The sequence below is a fragment of the Chiloscyllium plagiosum genome, unplaced genomic scaffold (genome assembly GCF_037043375.1).
Source record: "Chiloscyllium plagiosum isolate Xiang-an unplaced genomic scaffold, Cpla_swu_hap1 HiC_scaffold_15, whole genome shotgun sequence".
NCBI lineage: Eukaryota > Metazoa > Chordata > Chondrichthyes > Orectolobiformes > Hemiscylliidae > Chiloscyllium > Chiloscyllium plagiosum.
Window position 1 is genome coordinate 69,054,626 of NW_028270153.1, and position 27,343 is coordinate 69,081,968.

At 43.1% G+C, this 27,343-nt stretch overlaps 1 protein-coding gene and 1 long non-coding RNA gene across 3 annotated transcripts in view; one reads left to right on the plus strand and one right to left on the minus strand.

Moving 5' to 3' along the window:
* Positions 1-27,343, plus strand: part of LOC122559936 (vesicle-associated membrane protein-associated protein B/C) — a 118,869-nt gene that overhangs the window by 84,844 nt on the left and 6,682 nt on the right. The window contains exons 3-5 of one of the 2 annotated variants that reach the window (XM_087995015.1): positions 13,494-13,597; positions 21,880-21,960; positions 26,731-26,757. In XM_087995015.1, coding sequence (XP_087851141.1) covers positions 13,494-13,597; positions 21,880-21,960; positions 26,731-26,757 — 212 coding nt within the window. The remainder of the gene's footprint in view (positions 1-13,493; positions 13,598-21,879; positions 21,961-26,730; positions 26,758-27,343) is intronic. The other variant, XM_087995016.1, reaches the window with a different exon arrangement.
* Positions 1-27,343, minus strand: part of LOC148147680 (uncharacterized) — a 320,610-nt gene that overhangs the window by 28,165 nt on the left and 265,102 nt on the right. The window lies entirely within an intron of this gene.

Sequence of the window (27,343 nt, forward strand, 5' to 3'; positions counted from 1 at the left end):
TGGCACACCAGCCTCATTCCTGAAGAAGGGCTTATGCCCAAAATGTCGATTCTCCTGCTCCTCGGATGCTGCCTGGCCTGCTGTGTTTTTCCAGCATCACATTTTTCATATCTGGACTCCAGCATCTGCAGTCCTCATTTTCTCTCAGCTGAACCTCTTGTTTCACAAAACTCAGAACATAACTCTTTCCCTGCTTGCTTGTTCCCTTTACACATTCTCAGGTTGAGGAGATCTCTGAAGTGCCCCCACCCCCATGTTGTTTGATGGCCTTTTTATTTTTGATCAGAGTCACTCCATTCTTGGCCAGCAGTGAGGTGGGGCCTTGGATGTTTGGTCTGTATGTGGTAATGGTAATAACCCAGAAACCTAAATAGATTCTCCAAGTAGAAGTTTTAAAATGCTTCTCTGATTCTGGCTGTGCTTCTTGCTGTGAGCCAGCCAGAAAACCCGAGGCTCCTTCTCCGCTTCTGAGTGACATGGTAGTTTCTTTCACTAAATGTTAACAGTTACAAATGCACAAGAAATACAGTTGTGAATGCAATCTTGAAAGTCTCATTAGTATGCTTTTTGATTGAAATTGCGAAACATTAACTCTGCAAACCAAAATGCTGCATGTGTAACGTGGGCCTTCTGTTTCTTTATTATACAAGAGTGACCGAGACACTTGTTTTTAGTGAACTTAGCCCCATCCCTGGATTTTTCTGTCGAAGGCTTAGATGTCTCAACTTGCACCAAACTTTTGTTCATTCTTTCTAATCTCTTATTTACCATTCTTTTCAATATCATCCTGTAAAGTAACACTGGAGATATTTCTGCAAGTTGTAACGGAGTCCTCTTCATTGGAACGTTTCTCATTGAACTTTGTCCACTGCACTAAACCTTGTCCATTTCCTGTTGGGTTATTCTTGTCTTGCAGCACATTCTGTCTGGAGTGAGCAGACTGAAAAGGCTGAGGGGATTTGTGATGAACAGGCTTTTTTTTATTGACAAACTCTGCCATTGAATAATAGTGAGCAGAAAGGGGGCAACACCTACATCCCCCCTCCTCTCTTTGTAACCTCCTCCAGCCCCTGCCTTCCTCCCTATATTTGTAACCGCCCTCAGACACTGCACCGTTCTCTAATATTATAATCATATCCAGCCTCGAAACCTTGTTGTGTTGCTGAAACCTCCTCCAGCCTCTCCAACCTTCCCGATCTCTGTATTCTCCTTGCCCCTACATTATTACCTAACTTGGTAACCTCCTCCAGCCCCTGCATCTCTCTGTATCTTGCAATCCATTCTAACCCTTGCGCCCTTCCTTGTCTCTGTAATATCCTACACAGCTTCATATACTCTTCCACCTACACTCCTTCCTATCCCTATAACCCCATCAGTCCCTATGCCCCTCCCTGTCACTGCAATCTTCTCCAGACAATGCACCCTTCACTATCACTGTAACATCTTCCAGCCCTACACTTCTTTTGCTGTAAAACCCCCTGACCTTATACTTTCTCACTGTCTCTGGCTCCTGCATCAACATGTACAATACCCCATCTCTCTAACCTCTTCCAGCACCTACATCCCTCCTATCTCTTTAACCTCCACTATTACAGCCTTCCCTATCACGATAACCTTCAGCATCCATGGCCCTCCCTGTCTCTGTAATGGCCTCCAGCTCCTGCATATTCACTATTGTTGTAACCTATAACATGTAGACTGCAGCCACTCAACAAGGGAGCTCACCATCCTCTTCTCAAAGGCAACTAGGGGCAGGCAATAAATGCTGGCCAGCCAGCAATGCCATTGTCCTGTAACTAAATAAAAAAACTAGATTTTGTACAATATGCAGTCTCATGGTAAATTTACAAACCGCAGTTGCTGTTTGAGACCTGGGCTTCAGCACTGCTGCAGGTGCATTTCTGAAATTGTCAGTCTGTCAATGTCACAAACTCAACAAGAGTCTGGAGGAGGACTGTGTTGGCTGATGTGTATACCTTGATGCAGCTCTTGGTCTCCAATTTGTGAGATGATTTAACAGTAGACACAATAATAGTTTATTGCTACCATTCTTGCAAATAAGGCAATTTAAATGTGCCTGCTGAGAGGAAGATATTCTTTTATAGAGTCATAGAGATGTACACCATGGAAACAGACCCTTCGGTCCAACCTGTGCATGCCGACCAGCTATCCCAACCCAATCTGGTCCCACCTGCCAGCACCTGGCCCATATCTCTCCAAACCCTTCCTATTCATATACCCATCCAAATGCCTCTTAAATGCTGCATTTGTACCAGCCGCCACCACATCCTCTTTCTGGTGGCTCATTCCATACACGTACCACCCTCTGCATGAAAATGTTGCCCCTTAGGTCTCTTTTATATCTTTCCCCTCTCACCCTAAACCTATGCCCTCTAGTTCTGAACTCCCCGACCGCAGGGAAAAGACTTTGTCTATTTATTCTATCCATGTCCCTCATAATTTTGTAAACCCCTATAAGGTCACCCCTTAGCCTCCGACACTCCAGGGAAAACAGCCCCAGCCTGTTCAGCCTCTCCCTATAGCTCAAATCCTCCAACCGTGGCAACGTCCTTGTAACTCTTTTCTGAACCCTTTCAAGTTTCACAACATCTTTCCGATAGGAAGGAGACCAGAATTGCACGCAATATTCCAACAGTGGCCTAACCAATGTCCTGTACTGCCGCAACATGACCTCCCAACTCCTGTACTCAATATTCTGACCAATAAAGGAAAGCATACCAAACGCATTCTTCACTATCCTATCTACCTGCAACTCCACTTTCAAGGAGCTATGAACCTGCACTCCAAGGTCTCTTTGTTCAGCAACACTCCCTAGGACCTCACCATTAAGTGTATAAGTCCTGCTAAGATTTGCTTTCCCAAAATGCAGCACCTCGCATTTATCTGAATTAAACTCCATCTGCCACTTCTCAGCCCATTGGCCCATCTGGTCCAGATCCTGTTGTAATCTGATGTAACCCTCTTTGCTGTCCACTACACCTCTAATTTTGGTGTTATCTGCAAACTTACTAACTGTACCTCTTGTGCTCGTATCTAAATCATTTATGTAAATTACAAAAAGTAGAGGCCCAGCACCGATCCTTGTGGCACTCCACTGGTCACAGGCCTCCAGTCTGAAAAACAACCCTCTGTCTTCTACCTTTGAGCCAGTTCTGTATCCAAATGGCTAGTTCTCCCTGTGTTCTATGAGATCTAACCTTGCTAATCAGTCTCCCATGGGGAATCTTTTTGAACGCCTTACTGAAGTCCATTTAGATCACATCTACTGCTCTGCCCTCATCAATCTTCTTTGTTACTTCATCAAAAAAACTCAATCAAATTTGTGAGACATGATTTCCCACGCACAAAGTCAAGTTGACTATCCCTAATCAGTCCTTGCCTTTCCAAATTCATGTACATCTTGTCCTCAGGGTTCCCTCCAACAACTTGCCCACCACTGAGGTCAGGCTCACCGGTCTATAATACCCTGGCTTGTCTTTACCACCCTTCTTAAACAGTAGCACCACGTTTGCCAACCTCCAGTCTTCCAGCACCTCACCTGTGACTATCGATGATACAAATATCTTAGCAAGAGACCCAGCAATCACTTCTTTCAAGGAAAATTGTTCATTTCACAACACAGTAATCATTGTAGCCAGGATAAATCCAGAATTTACAGCCTTGCGGGCTAAAAAAAAGACTGTTTCTGCATTTACCAGCTAATGGAAATATTCCACCTGGTATCATTAGCTGATATATGTGCAAGCATTTGAAGTGATCACACTATAATTGTCATTCACAGTTTAGATTGATGTCTTTATTTCACATGCTGAATTTCAAAATCATCTTGTTATTTGTGCTGATATTCAAGCTGTTTGCAGTATTATGTTAAGACAAATATGGGGTGGTTTCCTTTGTTTTATGTTGAGTGTGTGTGATCGATATATATATATATATATGTATGTATAGAGGAAGTGCTATATTTTGCTTCATATAGCTGGTAGAGGAGGATGTTGTTTCAAATGGTGAAATTAATAATCGTGTAGCTACTCTCCCTGAAGTAAATTGCAGGGTGGTGCCGTGGCTCAGTGGTTAGCACTGCTGCCTCACAGCATCAGAGATCTGGGTTTGATTCCACCTTCAGGCGACAGTATGGAGTTTGCATGTTCTCCCCTTGTCTGCGTGGGTTTCCTCCGGGTGCTGTAGTTTCCTCCCACAACCTAAAGATGTGCAGGTTTGGTGAATTGGCTATGCTAAATTGCAGGGGTGTATAGATTAGATGCATTAGTCAGGGGAAATGTAGAGTAATAGGATAGGGGAATGGGTCTAGGTGGGTTACACTTCAAAGGGTGGGGACTTGTTCGACCAAATGGCCTGTTTCCACACTGTAGAGATTCTGTGATTAACTTGTCTTGTTTAATTGGCAGTCTGCCTAGTTGTAAAATTAACTGCAGTATCTGTTATGTTTTCAATAAATTTGTAGTGCAGTCCATGCAACTGTTTAGAATTGGTTCTAAAATAAAACAAAGAGCTGTGGATACTGAAATCTGAAACAAAAGCAGAAATTGTCCATTCTGAAGAAGGGTCACACGAAATGCTAATTGCTTTCTCTCCATACATACTACCAGACCTGCTGAGTTTCTCCAGGAATTTCTGGGTTTTTTTAAATCAGTGTAAGCTCCATTGGCTGAATGCCTGGTTTGTCATGCAGAATGATGCCAACAGCATGGGTTCAATTCCCACACAAGCTGAGGTTACCACGAAGCACATTTCTTCTCAACCTTTCCCTTGTCTGAGGCGTGGTGGCCCTCAGATTAAATCGCCAGCAGTCATCTATCTGTCTCTAATGAGGGAGCAGCCCGATGTCCATTGGGACTATGGCAACTTTACATTTACTTGTCAAAGATGATGGATCAGAAGTTGAACCTCTCTCCTGTGACATATAACGGGATGTGCAAAATTCACATTGCTTTTTCAGCTCCTGAAGTGTTTAAAGCATGTTGTAAAATTTAATATTATTTATTAAGTCTGGGACGCTACTTGCTAACTACTTGCAGTTATATCCTCATACAATTGTAGCTGTTTTGGCTATATTCACTGTTCATTGTATTAACTGATCTGTTCAATTTGATTTGCGCTGTACGTCATAGCGATAACTGTGCAAGCATGTGAAATATTAGTATATTTACTGTTCTACTAGTTCTCATACTGCTCTTTCTAAGGTATTATCTTCAAATATTAACACCCTGCAGTAGGGAAGGTCCCTATTCAAAAACTGACACACCAACAAGGGCTGTCCTCTGTTACTGGTACATTATAGAGGAATCTCTTCAAATGTTGGCACATTTCAGGGGAGCCCTACAACTGGTGACATATCCTATGGAAGCTTTTTTGAAAAAGAATTACAGTCCTGACCAAAACGTCAAGGTCAGTTATGCCAAGACAATGCTTATTAAATTTGTGTCCCTCAATAAGAATCTTGAGTCTGTTGGTTGATGAGTGGAAATGCAATGTCTGAAGAGTTGGGACTTCTGTTTCAAGTTCATTGTTGAATTGAATGATAGCATGTTTATTTCGTATCTGGTAACCAGGCTCTCAACTGATTGTCTTTAAGACCATTTGTAACACAGTATACAATACATACTGAGAACAGTTCATGATCCAGGGAACAGAAATGATAATATCTTAATGGCCATATTGTGATTTGTGACATAAGTGAATAGTCTATAAAATAAAAATAAAAACTTCATTTTGTGTAGGGTCTGTAGTCTTTTCCTTCTCTCTTTTGTTTTTAAAAATAGCTTAAGTGTAAAATTGATGCTGGTGTTTATTTTTTAATTTCCTGTGGGGAAATCCTGTGAGGATATTTTTCAAATAACCTGCTCAAATATAGTCGGATGTACATCTGGAGCAGATAGGATTGAATATGGACCTCTTGGTTCACGGACAGGGACACTGTCACTGTGCCACAAGAGCCCTAAAATGTAATCACTATGACATTTTCCAAACAATTTGTTCAGGATTGTTGTTACACACTTGTGGAGCATGGGGTACTTGAACCCAGGCCTCCTGGCCCAGACATAGGGATAATACCACTGTGCCACAAGAACCCTTAGAAAGTTACCTGGACAGTTTGCTCCACAAGGTGGTCACATCCCTCACTGAGTAATTCATACTTAGTCTGTGGTCAGGGACAGATGGGTGTGACCGCTCATTATGCTGGTATAGGGACCCCAGAGGGTAGTTTTGAAGAGCATTAGACTCTGCAATTGTCCAACAAGGTGTGTAGATGAGAGTAGGGACTGCAAGGAAGGTGAGCGAACTGACCACAGTGCCATGGCACAGGGATTCATTCAGTTGGGGAGTCGAATTAGAAACAGGGGACAGTATGAGTTTTAAAAAGTTCTTTCACTGTCTAGGCCAGCATTTATTGCCTTTTATAGTTGCCTAAAGGTAAACTCAGAGTCAACCACATTGCTGTCGGTCTTTAAATAAAATTCATTCATGGGATTAGAGCCTCACAGGCTAGGCTAGCATTTATTGCGTATCCCTACTTTCCCAGAGGACAGTTAAAAGTCAACAAGCTGTGGATCTGGAATTAAAAGTTGGCCAGATCAGATAAGGATAGCAGATCTCTTTCCCTAAAGGATCAGGGAACCAGGTGGATTTTTATCACAAATGACAGTGGTTGCCACTGGCTAGCTTTTTTAAAATTAAAATTTCACCATTTGCTGTGGTTCCCAGAACATTAAAATAGGAACAGGAGTAGGCCATTCAGCCCCTGGAGCCTGTTCCACCATTCAGTGACATCACTCAGTGTGATCGCTTGCCTAACTCCATATACCTGACTTTAGCCCATATGCCTCAAGACCTGTGCTTCACAAAAATGTATCTATCTCAGATTAAAAATTGACAGCTAATCCAACATCCGCTGCCATAGTGGAAGAGAATTCCAAACACCTTTACTTCTTTACTCCCTCGTCAGATCCACACCCCCCCCCCCCCCACCAACCCAACCTCCACTCCCGGCACCTTCCCCTGCAACCGCAGGAGGTGCAAGACTTGCGCCCACACCTCCCCCCTCACCTCCCTCCATAGCCCCAAAGGAAACTTCCATATCCGCCACAAATTCAACTGCACCTCCACACACATCATCTATTGCATCCTCTGCACCCGATGTGGCCTCCTCTATATTGGGGAGACAGGCCGCCTACTTGCGGAGTGTTTCAGAGAACACCTCTGGGACACCCGGACCAACCAACCCAACCACCCTGTGGCTCAACACTTCAACTCCCCCTCCCACTCCACCAAGGATATGCAGGTCTTTGGACTCCTCCATCACCAGACCACAACAACATGACGGTTGGAGGAAGAGCGCCTCATCTTCCGCCTAGGAACCCTCCAACCACAAGGGATGAACTTGGTTTTCACCAGTTTCCTCATTTCCCCTCCCCCACCTTGTCTCAGTCCAATCATTCGAATTCAGCACCGCCTTCCTAACCTGCAATCTTCTTCCTGACCTCTCTGCCCCCACCCCAGTCTGACCTATCGCCCTCACCTTGACCTCTTTCCACCTATCGCATTTCCAACGCCCCTCCCCCAAGTCCCTCCTTCCCTACCTTTTATCTTAGCCTGCTGGACACACTTTCCTCATTCCTGAAGAAGGGCTTATGCCCGAAACGTCGATTCTCCTGTTCCCTGGATGCTGCCTGACCTGCTGCGCTGTTCCAGCAACACATTTTCAGCTCTGATCTCCAGCATCTGCAGACCTCACTTTCTCCTCATTCACTTAGTCTGTCAATTTCCCTTTGTAAATTTATGCTATCATCTACATTGTCAACAATGCTGTCTTGCTGTGCCGTTATCCAAGTCGTTAATACATTCTGTGACTAGCGGATGGCCTAATTCAGATACTTGTGGGACACCACTGGTCACATCCTGTCAATTTGGGTACCTACCCATTATCCCTACTTTGTAGTCTATCACCTGGGTTTCTGGATTACTCGATCAGTGTCATTACAGGTGTCCCATTATATCTGAAAGTAGAGCGTTCCCATGAAACCGTTCGTAAGCTGAAATGACATAAGCAAAGAAGTAATTACTATTAATTTATATGGAAAGAATTTTGAGGGTTCCTAGACCCAAAAAAAACCTAACAAATCATACCAAATAACACGTAAAACCTAAACTCATGCTAGCATTTAGTAAAGGCTGTCAGAGGTTGGGGTGGTGGGAGATACAGGATACCTTAGGGTATATCTTGCTAATGGATGCACAAAATAAATCAAGAAAAAGCACAGAAGCTCACAGACACAGTTCAAAACTATGGCAGATTGATGCTGAGTTGCTGGGTGTAGTTCCTGGGGAAGGTGCTTGGCGGCACCATTCTAGCTGCACGTGCCTTTTCATAAAAGCAAAAATTCTCTTCCTGTTAGCAAAAACAGGCACTAAAGTGGAACTTTCATAAAAGCGAATTGACGTAAAGTGAATGTTCAAAAAGCGAGGGATGACTGTACCAATATACACCACCTCCCCACTTAGGTGGAGGGGTGTGTGTGTGCGCGCGCACATGCCAAAGACTCTGTTGCCTGCATGGTGCCAGGTCTGAAGACATCTTGGGCATTGAGGTGGGAGTTGGAGGGGAGAAATCCAGTTGTTATTATCCATGTTAGTACTAAAAACATTGATCGGACTAGAAAGGAGGTTCTGCTCAAACAACCTACACAGTTAGGAGCTAAATTAGAAAGTAACTTCAGGATTGCAAACTGAACCTCAAGCAAACTGGCACAGATTGAATAAAGTTGAGAGTTACGTACATGGCTGGTTAGAATAAGGCACCAACATGTTCTGTCTTGCAGAGGCCAAGAGCAAGTTGTCAGCATTCCTAATAAGGAGGTTGGTTCCCCTCCTCACTGATCGGTACTTGGTCCAATATTCCCATCATTGGAACTAACGACATGGAAAGGGAAAAGGATGAGATTCTGAAGGGAGAATATAGGAAGTTAGGCAGGAATTTAAAAAGGAGGTACTCTAGGGTAAATAATATCTGGATTAGATTAGATTAAATTAAATTATTTACAGAGTGGAAACAGGTCCTTCGGCCCAACAAGTTTTTTAAAGCCCCAACTAATTACTTAACCAATAAATAATAACTACCAACAAACTAAAAAGAAAGATAGCTCAACAAAACTCTCAAATACAGATATTGAGAGCATTAAGTTTCACATATTCATATATTCGCAGTTCCCCCTCTCTGAATATTGGACTCATAAAGCACAATTGTTACAGCTATATAAAAGCCCTTATTAGTGTGGCAGATAAATCTGTGTCCAGGTAGTTCAAAAAAGGGCCACAATGTCTTTTAGAAATTCTCAGTTTTATGGTGCACCATACTTGTAAGAAAATCCAAGGGGATATGCTCCATAACAATCTTATGCCAACCCGACAGGCCCAGGGGATTTTAGGATACCCAACCTAACAAGATTTTCTGGCGCAGAAAGTGAGAATGTTGAGAAGGTTTCTCTTATGCGGATCTACAGGGAATTAATTGGGCAGGCCAAGAAGAGGAGAGATCGGGTCCTTCTCCACCCTGACACCCAAAATCCTCCTCATTGCAGTCACCACAGCGCTCCAGTATGTTTGAAGCCTGCCACAGGACCAGAGACAATAGGTACGAATGCCCGTACTAACTTTACACTTGGGGCATGCTGAAATTACCTTTGTTTAAATTTTGACAAATGATCCGGAGCCAAGTGGACCTCTGGAGAATCTTCAACTGTAAAGCATGGGTCCTATTGCGAATTGATATCTTTCTTGCATTTTCCCAAATATCTTCCCATGCCTCTGAGGAGACCTCAATGCTTAGTGCTCTCTCCTACACCTGCAAAGCTGATTGAACTCAACTGAGGGGGTGCGCGCCCCCCCCCCCCCCCCCCCCAATTGATGATATAAAGTGCTGTCAAAAAGTGTACTCTTAGCACTGAGCACCCTTCTCTTTAGGTTGGATTTGTAGGGATCAGTCAAAAGTGTAGTCTTTTTTTGAATAAAATCACTAGCTTGAAAAAAACAAAAGAGCTTGTATTTCCGTGCTAACTGAGCAAAAGACACCATTGTGTCTCCCTCAATTAAATCAGCCATGCAACACCCTTAGTTGCCCAATGTTTGAATTCTGAATCCATCATCCCTGGTTTTAGGGAGGCACAGTGGCTCAGTGATTAGCACAGCTGCTTCACAGTGCCATGGACACGGGTTTGATTCCAGCCTCGGGCAACTGTCTGTGTGGAGTTTGCACATTCTGCCTGAGTCTGCATAGGTTCCCTTCTGGTGCTCCAGTTTCCTCCCACGGTTAAAAGATGTGCAGTTTAGGTCAATTGGCCATGCTAAATTGTCCGTAGTGTTCAGGGATGTATAGGTTAGGTGCATTCGTCAGGGGAAATGCAGAGTAATGGTTCTGGGAGGGATACTCTTTGAAGGGGCAGTGTGGACTTAGATTAGATTACTTACAGTGTGGAAACAGGCCCTTCGGCCCAACAAGTCCACACTGACCCGCCGAAGTGCAACCCACCCATACCCCTACATTTACTTGTTGGGCTGAAGGGCCTGTTTCCACACTCTGAATTCTAAAAAAAAGAAAACCCGGCATACCCACTATAGGTGTAAGAAAAGATGTTTTGCCAATATTGCCTTCTCTCTGCTGAATTGCCCTCCATGCTTTGACAGTATTGATAACTATTGAGTTATGGCAATATTCCTTAATATTGTCTAAAAACAGGAAGCTAGTAAGAGGGCACTTTACCTGAGAGGTTTCGATATCTAACAATATTGAAAGAGGGTTCCCACAAGCCCAATCACTCATGTAAGATAAAAGCGAGCTTGTTTGATAGGTTTTAATGTCTGGGAGATTACTCCCCCTAGTCTGTGAGGAAATTGCAGTTTAGCTAATTTAATAAGGGGCCGCTTATGATGCCAAATAAAAGAGCTGAACCAGCCGTTCAGTCTCCTGAACATTTGCTTATCGAAAATTAGGGGGATCATTCGTATGGGGTATAACAAACAGGAGAGAATATTCATCTTAATAAGAGCTGTCCGACCTAACCATGAGACCGGAAGCACCTCCCATCTTTGAAGGTCTTATTTGATTTTGTTGAATAATTGAACAAAATTAGCTTTAAATAACTGATCAAGAACTGGAGTGATGAAAATGCCCAAATACATAAAACTCTCCTGTGACCAGAATCGAGATTCGCCCTCCAGACCTAGCATCTTCGTAAGACCACCCAGTGGCATGGCCTCTGATTTTGCAAAATTGATCTTGTGCCCTGAAAAGATGCCAAACGAGATGATGCATTGTGTCAGGCGAGGCACCGAAACTGCTGGATTTGATTAAAAATAAAATGAGCATAGAAAAGGTATAGCCACTCAACTCGGTCAAGTGCCTTCTCTGCATCTAGAGAAATCACCAATCTCTGTATTGACTGTTGTTGACATGCTTGAATTGCATTAAGCAGCCTCCTAACATTATTGGAGGATCTGCGGCCCTCCCTGCCTCACCCTAGTTCCAAACTTCCAGCTCAGCACTGTCCCCATGACTTGTCCTACCTACCTATCTTCTTTTCCACCTATCCACTCCACCCTCCTCCCTGACCTATCACCTTCATCTCCTCCCCCACTCACCTATTGTACTCTATGCTACTTTCTCCCCACCCCCACCCTCCTCTAGCTTATCTCTCCACCCTTCAGGCTCTCTGCCTTTATTCCTGATGAAGGGCTTTTGCCCAAAACGTCGATTTTGCTGCTCCTCGGATGCTGCCTGAACTGCTGTGCTCTTCCAGCACCACTAATCCAGAATTCCTTAGCAGTGCCTAGTTATGGACCCCTTATCTCAAATCTGCACTGCAGTTTACAATAGCTTCTGCAAGATGATTGTCATTGCCACACATCTTTGGTATTCAAGGTGTTCAAGCATTTGCAGAAGCCAAACATTGTTTTCTCTTTGCGCTTCTAGTGTTGGTTAGCTCAGTTGGCTTGACAGCTGGTTTTGCTGCAGAGTGATGCCAGCAGTTGCAGTTTCAATTCCCAAACTGACTGACTGTCAATCATAAAGGCCCTGTGTTCTCAACCATACCTGGTGCCTGAGGCGTGGTGACCCTAAAGTTAAACCACCATCCGGATCTCTCTTCAACGAGAGAGCAGTCCTCTGGGACTATGATGAATTTATCTTTCCTTTCTCTTCTTTCTTCATGAACTGGCTTTGCTGATGCTGGCAAGTGTCTCCAAAGCACCCTCAGACTCTAAAATGTTCAGCTGAGAAGGAATCCTTCTGCATATGTAGACATCTGAGACATTTCAAGCCTTGAAAATATCCTACATCACCAGGTACCACATGCTCTAGGCTTCAGTTATCCCTCCCAGCATTAAATGAAACTTACTTTTGTTAAATCTCTAAATGGACTGCAAGACGTAGGTGACACAGTAAGTATGATTTTACTCCAGCATCTCCATTGAGTTGAGACCGCACATTGTTCTGATGTTCCACCTTTCATCTTGGTGCCTCTAAATTTGCCACTTGATGGGATTGATGAAAAACATTATTTATGTTACAGTGCAAAGTTCAAGTTGTGGTTCCAAGTTCCTTCCCCTGAGCAGACCGCAGAATGTTCTTGTTGAAAGCACATGGTCACATCTCTGTTTTGCATTCCTATCCTATACTGAATAACACACACAATGATTACACTGCGTATTTCCCTGAGTGAATAGGAGTTGTCCCTGAAAAAGCAAGAGGCTAATGGAAAATAAATCATTCCCAATCAATGTCGTACCGTCAGGAAAGGTATTTGGGCTAATAATTGATTGATAAACTAGTAGCATAACATTTGTCTGTGACAGTGATTTATCTTGCATGAACCCACAGTCACTGTCTGGATACTCCATTTCATACTGAGAAGAGAATTGAATGTAAGTTTCAACAGGTATTGACACTTAGAATGTTAGATGACTTCTTTGTCTCTCGCCTTATAGATGCGAAGGTATAGTGTCAGAAGGCTGCAGTGGAACTGAGTGGGATTCCTGTGTTCAATTGCAGCAATCAAGTTACCAACTAGCTGCTAACATGTTTTGGTTTACTGTCTATCCTTAACTTTTATTTTGAAAGGTTATTTGTTCAGAATCTCTGGGAATGCACATTTTTGTTTTTACTACTGCCATGGTGTTTTTCATAGATGTTTAGCTAGTCAAAGTATTGCAGCTTAAAGTTTGGTTTACTTTTGAGAGTGGTTTAACATTATCCCTCTACAGCCCACAAAAATAGAAAGTGGCCAGAATATATATATATATATATATATATATATATGCATCATATTTGTATGCAATGTCAACTTGCTGCTAACTGGGTAGATATTGTGGAGTAGCTCGTGCTCAGTAGAGAGAGGAAGACAGTAATTGGAGCAGCGCACACCTTTCTTCTCATCCACCGTGTTCTTTTTTTCTTTTCACAGTGATGCTACAGCCATTTGACTATGACCCCAATGAGAAAAGCAAGCACAAATTTATGGTTCAGTCCATGGTTGCTCCAGCAGACTGCCAGGATATGGAAGCAGTAGTACGTACCAGCTTTTTTTACTACAATATGTATTTAGATTTCATTTAATGTACTATATGAGTGTTTCTGTCATGAAAATGTCAAGTGATCCTGAGCCTCTCAGGGAGAGAATTCTGCATTTGCATTATTCTTTGCAGTAGTCAGAGTCATGGAGATGTATAGCATGGAAACAGACCCTTTGGTCCAACTGCTCCGTGCCAACCAGATGTCCTAAATTAGTCTAGTCCTATTTGCTAGCCTTTGGCCCATATCCCTCTAAACCATTCCTATTCAAATACCAATCCAGATGCCTTTTAACTGTTGTAGTTGTTCCTCTGGCAGTTCATTCCATACATGCACCACCCTCTGTGTCATTAAGTTGCCCCTTTTAAATCTTTTCCCTCTTAACTTAAACCTGTGCCTGCTAGCTTTGGGACTCCCCTATCCTGGGGAAAAGATTAGATTAGATAAGATTAGATTAGATTAGATTACTTACAGTGTGGAAACAGGCCCTTTGGCCCAACAAGTCCACACCGACCCACCGAAGCACAACTCATCCAGACCCATTCCCCTACATTTACCTCTTCACCTAACACTACAGGCAATTTAGCATGGCCAATTCACCTAACCTGCACATTTTTGGATTGTGGGAGGAAACCGGAGCACCCGGAGGAAACCCACGCAGACACGGGGAGAATGTGCAAACTCCACACAGAGAGTCGCCAGAGGCGGGAATTGAACCCGGGTCTCTGGCGCTGTGAGGCAGCAGTGCTAACCACTGTTATCTGATTATGGCTGTTCATCCTATCTATGCCCCTCATGATTATATAAACCTCTTATAAGGTCACCCCTCAGCTTCCAATGCTCCAGGGAAAATAGCCCCAGCCTATTCAGCCTGTACCTATGGTTTAAGCCCTCCAACCGTGGCATTATCCACGTAAATCTTTTCAGAACCCTTTCAAGTTTAACATCTTTCCTATAGCAGAGAGACCAGAACTGATCACAGTATTCCAAAAGTGGCCTAACCAATGCCCTGTACAGCCGCAATATGACCTCCCAACTCTTATACTCATTATACTGACCAATAAAGACAGGTACAAGAAATGCCTTCTTCATTATCCTGTCTACCTGCGACTGCACTTTCAAGGAACTATAAACCTGCACTCAACGGTCTCTTTATTTGGCAACACTCTTCAGAACCTTACCTCAAGTGTTTTAGTCCTACCCTGATTTATCCTTCCAAATTATCTGATTTCCGAATGTCCTTGCTCACGTGTTCACACCATACTTTATTATTCAGGATTGTGTACCTTTCCTAATGATACTTAGTGTATTTTGAACACATCAGGGTAGTCCACCCTTTGATCTTCTAACTTCCAAAGAACGTAAGCCAATTTTATGCAACCTGTCTGCGTGCTTTAGCATTTCAGTCCTAGTAAAGTAAGAAAGTCACCACTGTCCCAGAAGATCACACGGCTACTCTACTCTCTCATTAGAGGGAGACGACTGGTGGTGAGTTTAACCTGAGGGTCACCAAACCTCAGGTGAGGTTGAGAAGGTGGGTCCTTTATTGTAACCTCAGCTTTGGTTTGGGAATTTAACCTGCACTGCTAGCATCACAAAGAAGCAATCCAGCCAACTGAGTTAACCGACCCCCATTAGTCCTGATATCATTTGGATGTTTCTGGGCTTCGTACCCTCCAAAGCTAGTGTGTCTTGCTCAAGCATAAACTGGCAGAACTGAACATAGTGCTTCATTTGGGACTAACCAGTGTTCTTTACAGCTTATTCCTGTTCTCTTGAGATAAGAGCCAACAGTATTAACTATTTTGATTAGGTTTTGTTTTGCACCTGCGCCAGTCTTCCATTATTGTCTGCACAAACACAAAAATATCTTCCTCAGCAGGTCCAAGGCACTTGTCATTCTGATTTGTCTTTTCTGGGATCCAAAGTGAGTTGGTTCACACATTCCAGTATTAAACTAAAACTGTCAAAATTTTGCCCATCTGCTTAGATTGGCCCTGTCCCATTGTAACCTCCCACTTCCATTTGTAGAATACGTTATTATAATCTTGCAGTTGATACAACCAATCTATTTCCTAAACTTTAGAATAATGAGAACTGATTCTTTAAAGCAAGCACAGGGTGGTTGCAGAAAGGATGTTTCTGACTGGGTCTGTACAAGCTCCAGACCCCTAATTCATGATTTTATGGTGCAAATATGAGCTAATTTCTTTTAGATTCTCTTATCTCTGTGGCAGATATTGCTACAAACCCACTGCATGGGAAGGGAAACAGACATTCCAAATTTTGAATATGCATTTAAGACTGTGTTTTTCCCCAAAATTAGAAATCCTGTTGACTAGGTGCTATTTATCATATAGCGATGAAGATTTGCCGAAGATATATTATGCTTAAGAACAGAGTTAGAAGCCATATATTCCGAATGCTTTGGTTGTTACTAAGCTGGAGGAACTATGGCTCTTTAAGAGCACAATGAAGAGATAGATCATTTGGTAAGGAAATTGTGCAGAGTGGAAAATTGTTAATGTCAGTCATGAGGTCATAAATCTAACATTAAATAACTGCATTTAGAGTAATGGAGATGTACAGCACGGAAACAGACCCTTCGGTCCATCTCATCCATGCCGACCAAATATGCTAACCTCATCTGGACCCATTTGCCAGCCCATATCCCTCTAAACCCTTCCTATTCATATACCCATCCAGATGCCTTTTAAATGTTACAATTGTACCAGCCTCCACCATTTCATCTGTCAACTCATTCCATACATGCACCACCCTCTGTGTGAAAAAGTTGCCCCTTAGGTCCCTTTTAAAACTTGCCCCTCTCACCATAAACCTATGCCCTCCAGTTCTGGACTTCGACCATCCCAGGAAAAAGACTTCGTCTATTTACGCTGTTCATGCCCCTCATGATTTTATAAACCTCTAAGTTCACTCCTCAACCTCCAATGCTCCAGAGAGAACAGTCCCAGCCTATTCAGCCTCTCTGTCCCTATAGCTCAAATTCTCCAACCCTGGCAACATCTTTGTTATTCTTTTCTGAACCTTTTCAAGTTTCACAGCATCTTCCGATAGGAAGGAGACCAGAATTGCACGCAATATTCCAAACGTGGCCTAACCAATGTCCTGTACAGCCGCAACATGAGCTCCCAACTCCTGTACTCATGACTCTGATCAATAAAAGAAAGCATACCAAACGCCTTCTTCACTATCCTATCTACCTGCCACTCCACTTTCAAGGAGCTGTGAACCTGCTCTCCAAGGTCTCTTTGTTCAGCAACACTCCTTAGGACCTTAACATTAAGTGTATAAGCCCTGCTAAGATTTGCTTTTCCAAAATGCAGCATCTCGCAATTATCTAAATTAAACTCCACCTGCCACTCCTCATCCCATTGGCCCATCTGATCAAGATCTGAGTTAACCTTTGCTGTCCACTACACCTCCAATTTTGGTGTCATCTGCAAACTTACTATCTATACCTCACATGTTCACATCCAAATTGTTTATATAAATGACAAAAAGTAGTGGACCTAGCACTGATCCTTGTGGCACTCCACTGGTCACAGGCCTCCAATCTGAAAAGTAACCCTCCACCACCACCCTCTGTCTTCTACCTATGAGATCTAACCTTGCTAACCAGTCTCCCATGGGGAACCTTGTCTAATGCCTTACTGAAGTCCATATAGATCACGTCCACCGCTCTGCCCTCATCAATCCTCTTGGTTATTTCTTCAAAAAACTCAATCAAGTTTGTGAGATGTAATTTCCCACACACAAAGCCATGTTGACTATCGCTAATCAGTTGTTGTCTTTCCAAATACATGTACATCCTGTCCCTGCGGATTCCCTCCAACAACTTGCCCTTCACCGACGTCAGGCTCCCTGGCCTATAGTTTCCCGGCTTATCCTTGCCACCTTTCTTAAACAGTGGCACCATGTATGCCAACCTCCGGTCTTCCGGCACCTCATCTGTGACTATCAGTGACATAGATATCTCAGCTAGGGGCCCAGCAATCACTTCCCTAGCTTCCCACAGAGTTCAAGGGTACACCTGATCAGGTCCTGGGCATTTTTCCACATTTTATGCGTTGCAAGACATCCAGCACTTCCTCCTCTGTAATATGGACATTTTTCAAGATGTCACCATCTATTTCCTTACATTCTATATCTTCCATGTCCTTCTCCACAGTAAACACTAATGCAAAATAGTCATTAAGTATCTCCCACATCTGCAGCTGTTCTACAGAGGCTGCCTTGCCGATCTTTTGAGGGGCCCTCTTCTTACCCAAGTTACCCTTTTGTCCTTAGTGTTAAGGAAAATCCAAAAGGATTTTACAAATACATTATTTGCCAAAGCTATCTCATGTCGCCTTTTTGCCCTCCTAATTTCCCTCTTAAGTATATGCCTTTATACTCTTCTAAGGATTCATTTGATCTCTCCTGTCTATACCTGACATATGCTTCCTTTTGCTTAACCGCTCCCTCAATTTCTCTAGACATCCAGTATTTCCTATACCTACCAGCCTTTCCTTTCACCCTAATAGGAACATACTGTCTCTGGATTCTCGTTATCTAATTTCTGAAGGCTTTCCAGTTTCCAGCCAACCCTTTACCTGTGAACATCTGCCCCCAATCAGCTTTTGAAAGTTCTTGCCTAATACCGTCAAAATTGGCCTTTCTCCAATTTAGAACTTCAACTTTTAGTTCTGGTCTATCATTTTCCATCACTATTTTAAAACTAATAGAATTACGGTTGTTGGCCCCAAAGTGCTCCCCCACGGACACCTCCGTTACCTGCCCTGTCTTATTTCCCAAGAGTAGGTCAAGTTTTGCACCTTCTCTAGTAGATACATCCATATACTGAATCAGAAAATCTTCTTGTACAGGTGCACAATCCCTTATCCGAAATGCTCCGGACAAGCTGGTTTTCGGAATTCAGAATTTTGCGAATTTCAGAATAAGTGGCAGTTTGATGGTGAAATCTTTCCGAAGAATAGACTTACTGTGAATAAAATGGGCCTGTAGAGAGAATTGAGGCCTGCCAGTGCTGCCCCCCCCCCCATTGTCGCATCTGGTGACATGCATCAAGTGGGTGTGGACTTGGCTTAACTGTTTGCTCGCTGAACAACCTAGTTGATGAGAAAAAAAATTACACAAAAAACCTTCGGACTTAGGAGCTTTTCAGGATTTCAGCTAAAGGGTTGTCTACCTGTACACACTTAACAAATTCTTCTCCATTGAAACCCTTAACACCATGGCAGTCCCAATGTATGTTTGGAAAGTTAAAATCCACTACCATAACCACCCTATTATTCTTACAGATAACTGAAATCTCCTTACAAATTTGTTTCTCAATTTCCCAATGACTGTTAGGGGGTCTATAATACAATCCAAATAAGGTAATCATCCCTTTCGTATTTCTCAGTTCCACCCAAATAACAGTATATTAATCCCCGTCCAATTCGGGTGCAATCCATCTTTCTTGTACAGGTCACTTCTACCCCAGAAGAGATTCCAATGATCCAAAAATGTGAATCCTTCTCCCATACACCAGCTCCTCAGCCATGCATTCATCTACTCTATCATCCTATTCCTGCCCTCACTAGCTCATAGCACTGGGAATAATCCAGATATTACTACTCATGAGGACCTCATTTTTAAATTTTTGCATAACTTTCTATATTGTCCCTTCAGAACCTCATTCTTTTACCTTCCTATATGGTTTGTTCAAATGTGTTCAATTACTTCGAGTTGATCCCTCTCCCCTTTGAGAACAGTCTGCACCCTCTCAGAGACATTCTTGATCCTGACACCAGGGAGGCAACACACCATTCTGATTTTTCACTGCTGGCTGCAGAAACGTCTGTCTGTGCCTGACTAGAGAGTCCCCTAACACAATCGATTGCTTGGAACCCGATGTACCCCTCATTAGAGCCTGTCTTGATACCAGAAATTTGGCTGTTTGTGCTACCTTTCCCTGAGAATCCATCACTCCCTACATTTTCCAAAACAGCATTCTTGTTTGAAATGGGGATAGCCACAGAAGACTCCTGCACTACCTGCCTACCTTTCTTGGAGTTAACCCATCTGTCTGACTGTATCTGTGGCTTTTCTACCTTCCTATAACTGCCATCCGTCACACCCCCTTGCTCTCTAAGTTCCTCATTGCCTCCAATGGTCACTCCAACTGATCCATTCAGTCTGATAGAGTCATAGAGATGTAGGATTCGCAACCAAAGACATTTATTGCAGATATAATCCTCAGTAACACGTAAACTCTCTCCAAACTCCAACATCCAACAGGAAGAGCATATCACTCTATTAAAGGCCATTTTTGCTCCTTCACAATCTACAGACCCAGAAAATAGCACTGTCTTACTGCTCTAAACAAACACTGCTCCAGGCTAACTTCATACTTATCGCTTATATTTTTAAAATTTAGTCAGGAGACAGATCTTAATAAAACATATAATCAGGAAAGAACCCACTCTAATCGCCATTGTAGATTTACAGCAAGGCTACACTTAAAATTATTGTTTCTGTGCTGTGACTTCTGGGAAACAGGTTCCTCCAAGATCAGTTGTGAATTTTGCTGTTTAAGTTTTCCTAGACGCACTCCGATGTCCAGAGATATATGAATTCAAACAGCAAAGGCAGTAATTGCGCAGGTTCACTGTTATGTCAGTTAGCAGTGTAGGTTTCTCTCTCTTTCCTTTACCATCCCTGTGCTGCCTTTTGTCTGTCCTCCTCCCTTTTAAAAGTGCCCTTATTTTGACTTTTTTCTCCAAAGTTCCAAGACAACGCAACAGCATATAAAACAGCAATTGCTGCTCCTGGAATTCGAGGAAATCACCTCCAACACCTAAAATACCTCAAAAAAGGAGCAACTCATACAGCCACAAATTTTCCTGACCTCCATCTTGAATTACCCAGAATCCTCCTCTTTTGCTGCCTGTTAAAATGGTTTTCTGTCTGAAATGGAGATCACTAATTACAAGGCTATATTTAGATATCCAGTAACAGTGGAAAGTGCTCATTCAAGGCTGCTACTAATGTCCATAAAGCAGGTTGGACAGGAAAATCATATTTAATTTAGCCTTTCTGCCTCAGATAGTCAGTAGAAGCAGATGACAACAGCATACTGCAAAGTCATTCTACTGATGATGGTAATTTAAATAAATTTGTGCTCATAACACCAATACCACTCATTCCTAAAGTGCAGAATTAAAATAGGTAAACTCCAATATTGCTTCTTACCACACCCTCCATTTTCTTCTGAATCTTTTCTGTCCCTCTGCAACCACCTCTGTCTCAACATGCACACACCATGCACATGCTCTTGCACCTCGCACGCGCGCGCTCATACCAGAAGAAAGTGATGGCAGCAGATGCTGGAGATCAGAGTTGAGTGTGTGATGCTGGAAAAGTACTGCAGGTAAGGCAGCATCCGAAAAGCAGGAGAATCGACGTTTTGGGTATATAAGCCCTTCATTCTCATTCCTGATGAAGGGCTTATGCCTGAAACGTCGATTCTCCTGCTCCTTGGACGCTGCCTGACCTGCTGTGCTTTTCCAGCACCACACTCTCGACTCTCATACCCCCCACACACACACATTCTGGGTGCACGCACACCGCACACTCCACCCGTGCTCGAGCACACAACTCATGCTCAATGCCTCCCCCCCCCCCCCAAAAAAAAGCACATCCGCACCCCCACACATACTCTCCCTGGGTCTGTTGATCTCTCTGCTGCTCCCAAAATCCATTATTCTTTCTTCACTCATTTACCCCTACCCTACACTCAGTTGTTGTCCCCAGTCATCATTCCCACCATCACATTACACACAGTGCTTACACATAAAATTTAAGACTGGCAATCAGTGCCACGAAATATTAGTAGTGACAAACTCACTGACTGTTGTGTTTCTGAGTTTGATGTATTGCAATCTATGTCTGAATTTGAACCTCTTTGGTATAGTTTGTGTAAAATTCAATCTTATTCGATGTGCTCCTACTGGCTCACCTCCTGTTTGAGCTTGCGAGCTGAGTCATAAGTAGTTGTATACAAATGAAACTGGATGTTGACCAATGCCATCTGTTGGATCATCAAATTGGGCTCCCACTGTCTGCCTCAGTGAACTATCTGAGATCTTCCACATATTCCAATTCCTGGTGTAACAGACCACCTGAGTGTGAAATGATCTTTTGCTCCTCTATTAGGTTTACAAGGGGTTGTCAGTGATTAAATGCTTAACCTGTTTATTGATTGTTTCCAGTGGAAAGAGGCAAAGCCCGATGATTTAATGGATTCCAAGCTGCGGTGCGTCTTTGAACTGCCCTCTGAGAATGAGAAAACAGTAAGTTGAAAAGATTCTTGTCTGGAAGGGAGGAAGGGAACCCCAGCCCTGGGGATTTTCCAACTAAGATCAGCACCTGGTGATCACTTGAGTCTGGTATTCTAGCTACAGCAGTGGTGCCCAAAATTGGAACATAGCAAGTGGGCATTTTATGATCAGGGTAATTACATGTCTGACTGAGACGTAATTCAATCTAATTTTAACCACTAATACTTTGAAGGTTGCAACTTAATGGAAATGGCAGGAAACTTCAAGGTAGTTGATTGAAGGTACAAACTTAAGCTACACAAAACTAAGCATTGTACCAGCTAAACCCTCAAATCTCAGTATTGTTGGGATCACATTCTGCTTTTGTACACTGCCATTATTTTTTACAGACTTCAGCGCCACTCAACTTAATCATGTTGATCACCTGTGGAGTACAAACACTGGTCATTAATAACTTGGCTTAACTAGATTTTATAGGAGAAAGTAGGGACTGCAGATGCTTGATATCAGAGTCGAAGATTGTGGTGCTGGGAAAGCTGATGAAGAGTTTATGCTTGAAACATCAATTCTCCTGCTCCGCGGATGTTGCCTGACCGGCTGTGCTTTCCCAACACCACACTCTTCGACTCTTAACTGGATTTTATGATGTATGCTATAACTGAATGTTTGTGTATATTCAGTATCATTTCATATTCAACCTTTGCCAGCAGAGGAACTAAATATTTTGTACATGGTTATGACATTTCAAGTGCTCATCCACATACTTTTAAAATGTGAGGTTTCCTGCCTCTATTACCCTCTGAGGCAGTGTGTTCTGGATTCCTGCCACCCTCTGAGTGAAAAGAAGTTTCCTCAAATTCTCCTTCCCTTCTCTTTAATATTATGCCTTTTCGTTATTGACTTTTCAATTAAGAGGAACAGCTGCTTCCTATCCACCCTGTCCATATATTTCATAATCTTATTACCTCAATCAGGAACCCCACTCCTCCTGCCTTCTCAGCTTTACAGAAAACAACCCAAGCCTATCCAGCCTCCCTTCGCTGCAAAAATGCTCAAACCCTTGCTGAATCTTGTCTGCACCTCCTCCAGTGCAACCACACCCTTCCTATTGTATGGTGGCTCAATGAAACTATGAGGCCTACTTCTATACTTCCCTACAAGTAGTACATTCTCTCGTAATCTAATCTACAAGCCACCTCAGAATCATGTATTTTCAATTACATCTCCTCTCATGCCTCTTAAATTCCAATGAGCTAACAACAACCCCTTTACCCTAGGAGTCATCCTAGTGAAAGTTCTCTGATCCACCTCCATTGCTGGGGGGAAATGTCCCACCCACCAAACCAAATCATGCCACCATAAATAAGGAGACCAAAAGTACATGGACACTCCACATGCAATCTCACTAATATGTCACCTCTAAACAGTACAACATGTCACTTGCCTTCGTGGACTACCTGGCAATATTTTGTCGTTCATTTAAAAGAATGCCTGTTTCCCTTTGTTCTGAGCGATCTGCGGCCTGTCTCAATAGAGTCATACAGATATACAGCACAAAAACAGACCCTTCGGTCCAACTCGTCCATGGCAACCAGATATCCTAAATCATTTTAGTCCCATATAACTCTAAATCCTCCCTATTCAGATACCCATCCAGATGCTTTTTAAATGTTGTAATTGTAGCAGCCTTCACCGCTTCATCTGACAGCTCATTCCACACACACATACAGTACCCTTTCCATGAAAAAGTTGCCCCGTAGGTCCTTTGAAATGTTTCCCTTCGCACCTTAAACCTATACCCCCTAGTTTTGGACTCCCCCACCCCAGGGAAAAGATCTTGGCTGTTTACCCTGTCCATGCCCTTCATGGTTTTAAAAATCTCCATAAGGTCACCGTCAACCTCTGATGTTGAAACTTTATTGCTGGAACAGCACAGCAGGTCAGGCAGCATCCAGGGAACAGGAGATTCGACGTTTCGGGCACAGGCCCTTCCTCAGGAAGGCCTGTGCCCGAAACGTCGAATCTCCTGTTCCCTGGATGCTGCCTGACCTGCTGTGCTGTTCCAGCAATAAAGTTTCAACTTTGATCTCCAGCATCTGCAGACCTCACTTTTTCCCGTCAACCTCTGATGCTCCAGGGAAAATAGTCCTAGTCTATTCAGCCTCTCTCTTTAGTTCAAACCCTCCAAATCTGACAACATCCTTGTAAATCTTTTATGAACCTTTTTAGGTTGCACAACATCCTTCCCATAACAAGGAGCCAGAATTGAACGCAGTATTTCATAAGTGGCCGAACCAATGTTCTGTACCGCTGCAACATAGAACAATGCAGGCCCTTCGGCCCTCGATGTTGTGCTGACCTTTTATCCTACTCTAAGATCAAACTTACATACCCTTCGTTTTACTATCATCTAAGTGCCTATCCAAGAGTCATTTAAATGTCCCTAATGTATCTGACTGTAGTACCACTGCTGGCAGTGCATTCCACACACCCACCACTGTGTAAAGAACCTATCTCTGACATCTCCTCTAAACCTTCCTCTAATCATCTTCAAATTATGCCCCCCTCGTGATAGCCATTTCCGCCCTGGGAAAGAGTCTCTGGCTATCCACTCTATCTATGCCTCTCAATGCCTTATACACCTCTAGCAAATCACCTCTCATCCTTCTTTGTTCCAATGAAAAAAGACCTCCCAACTCATATACTCAATGCGCTAGCCAGTAAAGGCAAGCATACCAAACACCCCCTTCACTATCCTATCTACCTGTGACTCCACTTTCAAAGAACCATGAACCTGCAATTCACAGTCTCTTTGTACCATTAAATGTACAGGTCCTGCCCTGATTTGCTTTTCCAAAATGCAGCACCTCACGTTTATCTAAATTAAACTCCATCTGCCAATCTTTGGCCTATTGGCCCATCTGATCAAGATCCCATTGTACTCTGAGGTAACCTTCTTGGCTGACCACTACACCTCCAATTTTGATGTCATCTGCAAACTTACTAACCATACCTCCAATGTTCCCTTCCAGTTCATTTATAGAAATGACGTAAAGCAGTGGACCCAGCACCAATCCTTGTGGCACACTGCTGGTCACAGGCCTCCAGTCTGAAAAGCAACGCTCCACCACCATCCTTTGTCTTCTACCTTCGAGCTAGTTCTGTATCCAACTGAAGTCCCTCATCTATGAAGTGTACCCTAATTTATAGCGGGACCAGGCTTCAGTTGTGAGTTGGATTGCTGTTTCATCTTGTTCACACCCATCTTGATGCCAGGAAACAATGATGTTTTGGACAACACACCTGAATGGACTACAATCAGCCACACCTTTGACCTCACCTAATTACATATTAGGTTGCATTTAACAGTACATATGTCCCAATGGATCAATAACCATTTCTTCCCTTCATGTGAAACTCCTCCCATCCTGCTTCATTAAATAAGACCACAGTTTCAATGCATCTAAGCTATTCTTGTGCCAGTGAGTTCCACATCCTCACCATTCTCCAGGCAAATTAGTTTCCCCCAAATTCCTTACTGAAATTAAGAATGACTATCTGCAAGATATTTTCTAACCAGCTTGTTCAGAGATGTTATTGCACAGCTCTGGAGCAGATGAGACTTAGCTGGCTCAGAGATAAGAACACTATCACTGCACCAAAAGAGTCTCAATGACCATCACATACTTATGGCACCTTGTTCAGACACTCCCCCTCCCTCCCTCCCTCTCTCTCCCCCTCCCTCCCTCTCTCTCCCCCTCCCTCTCTCTCCCCCTCTCTCCCTCCCTCTCTCTCTCTCTCTCTCTCTCTCTCTCTCATTGAGTCCTCTGCTGGCGAATGTTCCAAATTGAACTCACCTGTTGTAGTCTCTAATTTAGGACGTCATCCTGTGCCTGTGCTCGAAACAAGTGGGACAGTGTATAATTGGTAGGTGGCTGCTACCTCCATGTCCATCAACGCAGTCAGTTGGTGGAAAGTTCAGAGTTTAAGTTGGAGAAGCCGTCTTTTAGAATGCTTGACAAGCACCATGAAGTGCAGTGCCACACCATGCAAGCCGTGAGACCTGTACAGGTTTTCTCATCTCAGTTTGAGCCACTCTTGGATTGCTTTAATTGGTAACTTGGTACCCCTAGGCTAAGGAACTCAAAACTCCAGATCAACGGGATCCCAGCATTAAGGCAGTAGCCCCAAAAGGAATGTACATGAATGTGGATGTCTGTGAGACCTCGGTAACATAGCCTGACTCCACACCAGGCTCTCACATTCTAACCGGCTGTTAGTAGCTGTCGAACCCTATGACACTTCCATCTTGAGAAACGTAGAACATGGCCAGGATGGAAAGTGATAAGTTACATTATTTGAGTTTGCTGGTATGTAAGGTGAGAACGAATTAGGGGAGATTTTGTCATCTTTGCAATGGGTAGACACCGATAACAAAATACTTGGAAAGGAAACACTTCCAGGGCTACTGGAGAAAAGAGTGAGACCAGCTAGGCCAACCTGAAAGGGCTAACATCGTCACAAACCTCTGAATGGTCTTCTGTATTGAGAGACACTCTCAAATTTATAATCCATTCAAAATGTGGAAAATGTGCTTTTGCTGGAACGGCCCCCTGAGCTGCTTCTGTTTCACAGCTGCACACTGTGCAAATCAAAAAATGTGAAATATCGGTGGTGAGGCAGAGACGACTATGGGAGATATTTGTCACCTTATTCTGAAAGACCAGAGGGTACTGTATTATTAAATGTATAACTCCGCAACATTTTCTCTTAATGTTTCAGTGGCGTCCAGTACACAGAAAGAGAAATGTAAGGATGTAAATGTAATCCCTCACGGTTGTGAGATTAATGTTGTCTTGGATTGACCGTTTTGTCCTAACCAGTTCTTGGATGTGGTGATGTCATGATATATAATATACGTGGTGTGACATTCCCCTTCAGCACATACTGACTTCAGCCCCAGTAACACTACTATTCACATCGCATGGTCTGATACCGTGCTTCAAATGGTGGGAGTCTATTGGAAACAAGATCTTGTTCTTTCTATGCCATATCACTAACCTATCTTAAGGAATGGGCTTATGTAAACCCATCCTGTGCTGTAAATATGTAAGAATGGAGTCTCATTGCAATCAAGAGGTTTCTCACACAAGGACTCTTGCCAGACTTTGCCATTTTGAATTTTTCACTTCTGGTGGGTTATTAAGAAATCTGAAATCCCGTTCCTTTTCTTGCATTGTATAAGAGGTTGCTTGTATAAGAGGTTGCTTGTAAAGTTTCCAAATTCCACTCCATAAATATAATTATTTTCTCAACCTGTTCTGGCTCCACAATAGAGTGGAAATCAGGAGCTCATTGTAGGAATGTCGGGCTGGCTACAACTTTTGTCGTAATT